Source organism: Centruroides vittatus, unplaced genomic scaffold (genome assembly GCF_030686945.1).
Source record: "Centruroides vittatus isolate TY-2023 unplaced genomic scaffold, ASM3068694v2 contig_1487, whole genome shotgun sequence".
In the NCBI taxonomy this organism is placed as follows: Eukaryota; Metazoa; Arthropoda; class Arachnida; order Scorpiones; family Buthidae; genus Centruroides; species Centruroides vittatus.
The window spans coordinates 25,764-37,549 of NW_027120919.1; the positions used below are offsets into that span (position 1 = coordinate 25,764).

Here is an 11,786-nt window from a genome sequence, read left to right on the forward strand (position 1 = left end):
ATAATACTTTTTCTTTAACGAGTCGTGTCGGTCAACTATCTAACATGTTTCAGGGAAAAACTTTTGAATTGAATAACGTGACTTCCTGCCTGCATAGGAAGTTTACATATAGTTAGTTAATCGGTGCCTGCTGCACTTATTCTTTCCACAGCCAGTCTCAAAACTCATCTATCTAACTATGTTTTCGAATTTTAGGATGGACAGCCTGACAGATAGGTGATAGTGGGAATTTATAAGTGTACAAATTTTTTAAATCGCAGCTCAATTATTAACTCAATTATTAACAATTGGACTTGCTACCTTCGAAAATAAGTTTAAAATTCTTACGGTTGAGATTTAAACACTTGTCAATAAAAAAATTTGGAGTGAACTTATTAACATAACTGTGAAGTTAGCAAAGTAAAAGTATTCTGTTTTTTTTTTTTTTTAATCATATAATTCTTTTCCTTTAGAGAATAGCTTGTTTCAATAGCATTTTTTTTTTATGTTGCAAGACAATTGAGGGGCTTCATTCCAAAACGTACTAATGTATATTCCTAATAAATGATTTTTCGAAAACTAAAACAAACAGTAATATCAGAGTCGATAGATATTGTGGTCTTTGTGTAAATGATACGATACTGGCGTAATAAATATTTCTGCCATTTCGAGCGCTGCAATCGTTTCGTGGCGCAAGTTTGGCTTGAGCATACGGATACGGCGCAAGTTTGGCTAAGCTGTAAAAATTCGAATTTCTCGTTTTTAACTCAGATATTACTTTTGTCTTTTTTAAAGGATCGCTTGTAAATACTATTTTAATTCGGTTTTGAACATTATTTATTCGTAAATGTCGTTAATATTTTAATTCGGTTTTGAACATTATTTATTCGTAAATGTCGTTAATATTTTGGAAATTTAATAAAATTATGAAAGTATATAGAAATGTTAAACCACGTGTTAAGACAAGATAGATTTTAAAGTCTTACAAAAAAGGAGATTTAGGATTTAGGGTGGCTTTAGAGTTTATCAAGGTTAAGCCCATATCTTTTTATTTATTTATATTAGGTGAATTATTGTAGTTTGCAGTTTGAAAGGAGCTATGATATATGTTATTCACAATTTATATTGTTTAATAATAATAGAGAATTAAAGTTGAGCCAAAAAAGTTAGGTACAGGTTAGAGAGGGGAATTAAAAGTCAGTAGATTTAGTTCTTGGATTTTTAATATAGATTGTTAGAAGAAGAAGAGAAAATTCTAACTATTTACACAACATATTTAACATATTTATAGGCACTTAGTAACTTAGAGATGTTTAGAGGATGATGAGTTAGAGATTGACATATAAAGTAGGTAAATGTAAGATGGCAAAAGTTCAGACAGTATTATTAGATATTGACAGTGATAGTAATTAGTGATAACATGAAGTCTAAAAGAAAGACATGTTAGTGATTTTTTGAAGCTATATAAACAAATGACAGGTGTAGGAGGCATCAATAAATCTTCATTCATATTCTACTTTCGATAGTGCAGAATATTATACAAATTACCAAACTATATAGAGCCAATGCGAGTGTCATAACAAATGTAATTTCTCGTGTCAAAAATTCAAAACTATTTCATCCCAAATACTATTTCTCACTATACTAAATCAAGTAAAATTGTATAGCACCCTTTATGCTGTGTTAAAGTTAAACTATTTTTTAAATAATTTATTGTCTTTATCTGGATTAAATTTCTATGGCTATTTAAATATATCAGACGATAAGCTATGGTTTTCCTAATTATATTGTCATACATATGTAATAAAAAAACAGTAAAATGCAAATTTATTTACTTATTTTACCATCACCTATTTATTAAACAGATATATTATACACAGAACATGATATACAGAACTTTCATTCACAATATGTATGTAACGTGCTTCATGAAGAACGTGCGCAATGTAACGGTTTTAAACATTAAAAGAGCTTCTTGTCTTGAAAATTGTTGAAACTAATATCTCTACTATAGAGCTAGTGGAACCTGAGTTGAGCGCCACCTATACACAGGCAAAGAAAACTGCTTCGGGAAAACACGTGCGTTTTTGGGTTGGATACGTAATGAAACGCGGTGCTTGTTTTCTACCTGTGATAATGAACCACAGCTTTCTGCCACACAAAACTTCAAAAAATAACTGTTGTGTGGTCGGTTGTAGGGTTACCTATATTTACCAGGGGCGTAGCGTAGTGGGGCCGGCAGGGGTGGCCCCCCTGGCGGCACTTTAAGGGGGCGGCAAAATTTTACAATAAATAATAATACCTAAATAAGGGGGCGGCGAAATTTCCCTCCGCCCCGGGAGGCTGAACCCAGGCTACGCCTCTGATATTTATCTATATTATTGCACCGCCAAGTACAAAGTTTTATTCGTTCCCGAATGAACAATACACTGGGAGGAAAGAGAAATGGCTGGCTGCAATTTAATTCCTGAAGTTAATTATATAATGATGTGTTGCATTTTAACCAATCTTCTGATTTAAAACCTTAGTTGGCTCTATTTTAAATTTAGTTCTCTAATATAAAGTTTAATAATTTTCTTTTTTCTTTTATATTACTTTGTTAATCTAACAGCTATTAATTGGCATATAATGTGATATTTGAATTTAATAGATCTGTGGAAGAAAAAAGTAAAAAGCAAAATTAGTATTCTGAGGAAATGAAAATAAAAGTTCTTTCTATTAATACAATACTATTAGCTACGCTATGATCCTTATTGAAGCTCTTTTATATATATGGTTAGTTAGAAATTTCATTATTTACCATGCAATGGATATATAGTTTGCCTCTTCGACACTATCCTTTAAATAGTACAAAATTAAGAGTATAATAAATATTAGAATATTATCTATCTATCTAAAATATTAATACTGCTCAGTCCTAATGATTTACAGTCATTTCTCGAGTTATGACGTTAATACTGCCATGGCGAAAATTTTGGTTTGCAGTAAATTTCAGGCCGCAATCTTTTAATAAACTCTTTTTTATTTACAATGTTTAAATGGTATCTGTAAGTTACACAAAATTATAACTTTTGTAAAGGATAGTAGCCTAAACTTAATTTAAAATCGGGCATAACTTTACAGCGCTTATGGAAACCGTTTAATTTACAAACGTTTACGATTTACTTTATAAGGTTTTGCTAAGCTACGAACTTCCGAAATCCCTATAGTTTGTAGTTTCAAACCAGAGGCAGCTACGACCAACAATTCCGAGGGCGCTGGGCGTCACGACGGCCACCCACAATATGCTGTTAGTGTAATCGCTACAAAAAAGTTTAATTTGCATAAATTTTAGCTTTTGTTATTCTGAACAACAACATTCGTTCAGATTAATTTTATTTTAAGAAGCGATAAAAGCAAGGGATAGGACCCCCAAGTTTGATTTATCCACCCGCAAGTTTCGGCAGCACCTTACTGATAACGAGAAAAGCTTAAGTTTAAAATATTACCTCTCTAGAGCCAGCGGTGTTCTTTCTCTAGGAGCATCTGCACCACCAAATGAATAAGAAAAAGAAAAGTTACAGCTTTTATGGAGATCTTTGCACTTTTCAACTGCTTATATTTCGGCAATCCCTTTACAGAAAAACCCGAAATTTTGCACGCTACCTAAGAAAACAAGTATCTTTCGAACGAGATATTGACATTTACTACAGACGTTTAATAGAGGGAAAGATCGGCAATTTTGATTGGTGTATCAGTGAATTTACCACTTGGCGCTGTGTGACTGCGATACTGCAGAACGGCCTTTTTGCTTCGGAATTCACTACTTCGGCGTTGTAAAAGCGGGAGCGCAGTTTTGTTGGTGAATTCCCGATATTTTCCAATTCATTGCAAAACTATGGTACTTGTTTTAATTACTTTGCGCCCGTCTCTATATTAAAAATAGTCACGTTATTGAAAACCTAAACGATGACAGAAATGGAAATAAATATTGATAAAAGTAGAAACGTTTTAATGAATTTAAAAGCGTGCAATTTTAATATTTATTTTGATAAATAGCCAATCTTTAAAATTAAATTTCATATTAAAATTTATTAAATATGAAAGTTTATATACACTTCAGACAATTCGATTTACAAATTGAATTGTTGAAGTAATTATAATTCTGGTTCGGACTACAATGACAGTCGAACACCGGTTTAAATACAGTGTGAATGTCCGTACAATATAAGTTGCCTTGTCCATTTATAGACAATTAACAGAGTCTTTGAGCTGGTAAAAACATTGCTTTATGTTTTGGTTGTCACTTTGCAGATCATCAGACTTTAATCTAATCGAAGTAAGTCGTACAACCAGTGCAGAAATGTCTGTCCGTCAATTGAAAACGAAGAAACCCAATCAGGGATGAAATGCCAAGTCCAGTAAATTAAGTCGTAGCCGGGTGAAACGTCATTTCCGGGTGACAAAGTCGTATTCGGGTGGCAGAGTCATATCCGGTGAAAAGTGGAACGTGGGTGGAAGTGATCTCGGAAGAGAGAAGATTTACTTTATGCAGCAGAAGAAGAGCCTTTTCCACCAAGTTTTCTTCTGCTCGACGGATGTTTCCACGACCACTTTGGACTCCCCTCGACACTCCACCGTCCATTCTGCAACTTCCGGGTATCGCAGTCCCAGGTAGTCGACCACAGTCGAAGCGCTATCGTCGGAACTAATGACGACCACCCGTTTGACGCACTCTCCGCTCTCCTCGACATCTTTCGGGAGCACCCGAATCACCGGAAACGGAACGGAAGACGACGAAGAGCCTTCCTCCTCCTCTTCACCATCTGCCGAGGTGCGCCACTTCTTTAATTGCTTGAAATTTTCCATTCTGCAAAAGAAAGAAACGACGATTATGAAAATTTAACTTTATGTAAATTGTAAGATTTCTAATGAAAAAAATAATTTTAAAAATATCGTCTTAATTATAACGAAAAGTCACAAATGAATATTATAATAAAATCTCTGTTAAATATAGTAATTTTAACTTTCAAACGATTTTTAATGTTCGCTATAGAAATCAGTTTCTACAAATTGTACAGTTCTGTCCATTGCCTAACACAAAACATTTGTGAAAATTTAGACGAATAATCTCTAATTATTCTGTTTAATTAATGTTCACACTATAACAGTGCAAATATCATATGGGATATGATGCGTATATAAACTATAGCGCGCTAATACCAATGTAATGTATTTATTAATTTAGATTCCATTGGATTTGGGCTTAACGAAGAGTGAAAATGAGTGGAAAGACCCTGTCCGTCGTCTCTGTCAAGACCGATCAATTGTTATGGAAATGGAGATTCGTCGGAAAATCATTGGCACTAATTGTGATATTCGGCTTAACACTGTTCAAAAAATACGTAAAATTGGAAACATCGTAGTCTTTACTTACCGATAAAATCGACGCAAACGAAACAAAACTGAGAAAAACACTCGAAACGAGAAAATTTTGACCGCACGAACTAAAAATCCAACCGTTCGCATTAACAATCAACGACCGCTCGCAACAATAAGACTCTGACAATTTGTAAGTACACAGAGTTTTATTGTTGCGATGCCACGAAAGCTAATATTAAGAGTTTGGCCAAATTGCGTGATTTTCCCTGCATATACTGGTACATTGATGTTAACGTCAATATGTACGCAAAAACCTAATATTCTCGTATAAAAATGAATAGAAATTTCGATTTTATCATGTCCCTTACAACCGGAAAAACAATAAACTTCAAGCATAGAAAGCCCAATTTTGTCTACCTTTGTAATTTAGTTAAGCAGCTAGAGGGCGCTTTAAAGTTTAGAGTATAGCGATGTGAATTTCATATGAGATATAGTGTGAGATATAATGTATATATGAGATACAATGTAATTATAATGAGGTATAATGTGAGATATTATATGAGATATAATGAGATATAATGTGTACTATAGCGAAAATTAACCATTTAATGTATTTATTTATTTCCATTTTGCTTTAAGAACTCTAACAATTCGATTAAATCTGGACTAAACGAATATTAACAATAAAGAAAGTAAAAAGTATCTCCTAAAATAAGTGAAAAGACCCATTCGTCGTCTCTGTGACGAAACCGATCAATTGTTATCTAAGTGGATCTTTGTCGGAAAATTATAGCCAATAATTGTGATATTCGGCTTACAATGTTAAAAAACATTTAAATTTAGAAAGTTCGTAGTCTGAACTTACCAATACAATAACTGCAAATGATGCAAAACTCAGAAAAACGCTTGAAATCAATTACAGTAGAGCGTCGATAAGTGGAACTAATTGGGGACTGGGGTCCTTCCAGTTAATGATTTGTTCCAGTTTCCGACTTTGTACGAAAAAATACATTAACCTGTCCGATGTTCAAATTTTTCTCCGTTGCGTATCGCTTCCTGTTGAATTTTTCTCCGTTGCGTGTCGCTTCGTGTTGAATTTTCGTCGATTTTAAGCCTAACGAAAATTTTTATAATAATCATCGAGGCTATCGTATCGTTAAAAATTATTTCTGCATTTTGTACAAACAAAATAAATGTATTAAAAAATATAAAAAACATGAAAATTATACTTTAGAAGTAAATTTAGTATCAAAAACATTCGATTCAGCACGACACAGTCCGACTGAAAATCGCTCCACTTTCCGGCCATTCCACTTACCGACGTTCCACTTATCGACACTCTACTGTACTTTAAATCTCGCTCACTGAAAATTCGGTCGCTCTCATCAACCATAAACAACCGCTCGCAACAAATCGTCAGAGTTTTTTTGTTTCATCGCCTCGAAATTTAATGTAAAACGTATGGATTTTTGACCGAATTTCGTGATTTTTCCACCACTCTGTGGCTGAAGAGACGGATTATCGCACATCATTCCTTGCATATACATTATGTTAACAGTAATATTTATTCGAAAATGTAATATTCTCGTGTTTCGCGTCTATATAAAGACGAATAAAAATTTCGATTTTATGATGATCCTTCGAATAAAAAAAAAAGAAAAAAAAATAGACTTTAAGTCTAGTAACCTCCTTTTATCTATCATATTGTGATTTACTTGAGTGGTTCTCTATATAGTCTATTAATAAGATTGAACCTTTGTTAAATCGAGGTGTCTGAATATTACAGATTAAAGCTTATACATGATAAGGACTACGGAGCGAGTTACGTTCTGAAATATACGAAAGATAGAGACATCTATTAAGTGACTAAACATCCCTCCTGAGAACGATTTATTTTTGCATTTATGACGAATTAGAAACTTCATTCTAGATGTGTTAAACTACGCGTTAGACTCTGTTTTCTGTTAAGACTGATTGTAAAATCGGATAAAAAAAAGTTCGTCAAATAATTATTGCACAAAGCAAATATTTAAGTTCAATACCGTTTTTAGGGAAATTTTGTGATAAGTTTACTGTTTGAGTTTACTGACACCTTCTACTTTACTGTTAAGCTACGTAATTATAATAGGACAAGCAAACTAGACGCTTATTGAGTTGCAATCAGAAAATTTCGCCTGTCTTTTTCTTATCTCGAGAACGGAGTTAGATAGATGAAAGACGAGATCAGATACGGAAATTTAGGGGCAGCAGGAGACCCCGACTATGTACCAAGTATGTACGAACTTCCGATGCAAACCGGAAGTCGCGTTATTTCAATTGAAAAATTTTTCCCTTAAAGCAGTTAGATAGACGACTCTATTGTTAAAGGTAAAGTATGACGTACAGGAGCAAGCCACTACTGATTTGGTTTGGAGATTTTAAATTAAATAAATGAAAATGTTAACATTCCGACGTTGTGACGAATAAAAGAATTGCTAGTGGGATTTTTAGATTGTTTATTATTTATAATATTACACATATAATAAGTCTTATTAAGTTAGTAAAATTGACTGATATTGTCAATTTTTAATGAACTTTTCCCCCATCGATCCTGTCGATGTAATATCGAACGCTTTAAGAAAACCTGCCTTAAAGTGGAATGTGATGGGAAGAAAGACAAAAAGCGATATTCGAAGCGTAAATTGGGTACGAATATGCATAAGTGATGCTGTGCAGGCGATTTGTCTCGGGCAGCGGCCATACCACGCTAAAAATACCGGTTCTCGTCCGATCACCGAAGTCAAGGGGCGTCGGGCCCGCTCAGTACTTGGGGCGGAGACGACCTGGGAATACCGGGTGCTGCTGTCACTATTCTTTTACTTTCATTCTTCGACCTATCTCTTTTTCTTTCGTCTAATAAAATTTATCACTTGGCGCAGTAATTTTTCTTTAATACATTATGTCAAGCAAACATTTCTTTTCTGTAACCTTTAGCTTCCTGTACGTTGTTTTAAAACTTCTCGGTAAGTATCAATTAAAAAATGTTCTTTTACGCGTTTAAATGCGTTTATTACGTGTAAAAGAACATACTTCGGCTATCATCAAAATCAAACAATAGCCTATTATATATGAGGGAACAGTGATTGAGATAAAAATAGAGAACCAGAATTGACAACAGTCTTGCAACCGTCTTGATAGAACGATAATCTTCTTCGTAACGTCTTTTGTCCTTTTATCGTAACGTCATTCGTTTATTCTTAAACGCTCAGTTAATGAATTGTTACGAGTATTTTAATTTTTAAATACTTTCTGCGCACAAGGGAAAAGGAAGTTTTATTTTTCACAAACTTTCTTCAATTTTTGCTCGTAAACAATCAGACAGAAGAAAAGAGTAATTAAACACTGATGTGAAATGTTGCTTGGGTCTAAGTCAATCGTGCTGCTTACGTTTTCCATTCTAATGTAGAATGTAAAGACACTACTTAGGCGGGCTGCAAATAATCTTCTCAGCTGAGTATCTGATACTGTAGAATAAACTAAAAGTTTGATCAGAGATTTCAGTTTAATGTAATAAAAGAGATACAACTGTTCTCTCCTGAGAGATAGTAAAAGCTCATAAGCATTTACGTACAGGCTTTGAACAGAAGTTCGATAAGCAGCAGTGCACAAACGCAATCCTTGATGGTGGATTGGATCCAGAAGAGTAGAGTCTCGCGCAGAGCCGTTCACGATGCATCCATAATCTAACTTTCAGCGGACAAAAACCCTATAAATCCTAAGCATAGAACATTTGTCTGCTTTCCAGGATGAGCAGCATTCAAAAAGGTTCAGAGATTTTAAACGTCTACTCTTCAAATTGCGCAAGTGTGGCAAAGCGGTATAGACATAGAAGTAAAAAGAATTAATACTTTAAAAAAGATTATTGTATTTTCACTTTCCTGTATGATTTATTAGTTTAAAAAATTAAATATATATATTTTTAAATGCAAACAATTTAGCAGAAAAGTCTTCAAAAATCAATTCAAATGTAAGTACAGTCAAACCTGTTTTTATGCGGGGGATAGGGACCGCATTAAAAAAAACGCATTAAAAAAAATCTCACGAAACTTCACGAATGGCTGTAAATAATAGTTTTCGCAACACAATTAAAAAAATAATTTTTTTATGCGGTCAACAGGGACCGCATAAAAAAAGTCTCACATAGAAAATAACTCAAAACCGTACGAAATAGAATTTATTGACAACAGATGTCAGCACTTGACTGCATCGTCTGGTCTATCGTCTGTTTTACATATTTTTGTCCAGGTGGTGTTTTGTTGACTTAAAAAGTAAATTATTTCATTTTTCGCATATTCATGCAATAATATTACTATAATAAGTGCATTTATGCTATAATAAGTTTATTTAGCTATAATAAGTCAACGTGAGACATGACGAATCGCACGAGACTAGTCGCCAACTATACCGCACAAATTAAAAATTCGCATTAAAAAAATCGCACAAATAAAAATCGCACATAAAAGGAGCGCATAAAAACAGGTTTGACTGTAATTGTGAAGAAATGGATGCAATTAGTTTAGCGAGTTACAAAATTTGAAAAAGTAGTCGAACTTTTTAAATGTACTGTAGTGGAAATTGTTACAAACAGAAAAATTAGCACAGAATGGCTGGAAATAGCATGTTAAATTGCAAAACAGGAATAAAAGAGACATCATCAATCGAGTATTTCTACGAGAATAATTGAATTCATTCACTCGTATCATTACTAATGGCGTATCAGTTTTTTATTGCGTGAAAGCACTTCATTATATTTATTAATTTTAATCAAAAGTTATGTTAATTCCGAATTTTCTCGAGTGTAAACGATTTGGAAATTGTAACTTTAACTAATAAAAGCTAAAAAACTAGAAAATTTCTTGTTACGCATGTTTTTATTCAAGCATGAAGAGGTAGATAAACGCAAAAAATGACATTTCTCTAATGAATTACCCCAAAATACCTCCTTATTCGTAGAGTTTTAAAAAAGTTTAAGCTTTTCAATGTCAACGATTCATAAATATCATTAAAGGCTTGTGCTGCATGTCAGCTCTTCATCAACGATAATGCGGGAGGTAAGAAATGACTCATTTTTCGAAATTAACGTTACTAGAACGCTTCATTATCACTTTAAAATAGGTCACCGCCACTTGATTAACATAAAATGGCTATTTATCATGTTTTAATAAATTCTTCTGAAACTTGTGTGGCATTTTAAGGTTTTTGTAATAACTGAGTCAAGAAGATAATTGTTCTGTTTATGATACGTCTTGTCTTCAATTTTTGTGAATGGAGTATATTAGCATATTTAAGTCGTTACGTCATTAAAATTTGCGTGTTACTCTGTTGTTATTTTTTAAATAAAAGAGTATGGTGTTTACGTATTGACTAAGTGCACATTTTGTGAGTAATTATATTTTCTATCACGTCCTGTTACCAACGATGACGTAGTGACGATCTCTTTGGTATATATATTCCTTTGCAACTGACTTCGAGCAATACATCTACAAGAATTAAAGTGTCCAACATGGTAAGTGAGGATGAGTGGTGAATTTTGTGCTTAAAATGTGGTGGACTTGTGCTTTGTGTTTTAAATTACTAACTTGTATATTTCTTTCGGATTGTAGAAGCCGGCAGTGTGCATCATAGTGTTGTTTGTGTTTGTGTACGTGATGGTGACTGATGTTTCGGGATACGGCGGAGGTTACGAAAGTGGAAAGGGTGGATACGGAAGTGGTGGCCACGGAAGTTATGGAGGAGGCGGTTACGGGAGCGACAAAGGTTACGGAGGTGGAAAGGGTGAATACGGAAGTGGTGGCCACGGAGGTTATGGAGGAGGCGGTTACGGGAGCCACGGAGGTTACGGAGGTGGAAAGAGTGGATACGGAAGTGGTGGCCACGGAGGTTATGGAGGAGGCGGTTACGGGAGCCACGGAGGTTACGGAGGTGGAAAGAGTGGATACGGAAGTGGTGGCCACGGAGGTTATGGAAGAGGCGGTTACGAAAGCCACGAAAGTTACGGAGGTGGAATGGGTGGATACGCAAAAGGCGGTGACAGTGGTTACGGAGGTCACAAAGGTTAACCGTCTTTGTTCTGGGTCAAATTGCGTTTCGGATAATTTAATGTAAAGGTTGCAGTGGAATATTGTAAAATAAAGACATTTTCATATGAATTCGTTGCGTTTTCGTGGTTACTTTTCTGGTTTTTAAAATGCTTAGGTAGGATTCAGTCGAATAAATTACAATATTATAAATAACGTTTTGAACGGAGATAAAAGAGGAGGGGCATTGCAATTAAAGGGGAGAACCCCAAATAAAAGAAAAAGGGATCGATAACGACACAAATTTCGCCTGACATTGACAGTTGATCAAGATCGAGTGTTTGCCCAATTGTGGATAAACATTGCCACCGATACAACTTCTTTGCTGCC

General features: G+C 34.4%; 1 protein-coding gene and 1 pseudogene across 1 annotated transcript; both read left to right on the forward strand.

The window, feature by feature from the left end:
- The first annotated feature begins 8,068 nt into the window (after window positions 1-8,068).
- Window positions 8,069-8,187, forward strand: LOC136968512 (5S ribosomal RNA; annotated as a pseudogene).
- A 2,840-nt stretch (window positions 8,188-11,027) lies between these two features.
- Window positions 11,028-11,438, forward strand: LOC136968509 (uncharacterized). The gene has a single exon (XM_067262490.1). The coding sequence runs from the start codon at window positions 11,028-11,030 to the stop codon at window positions 11,436-11,438; it is 411 nt and encodes a 136-aa protein (XP_067118591.1).
- The last annotated feature ends 348 nt before the right edge of the window (window positions 11,439-11,786 follow it).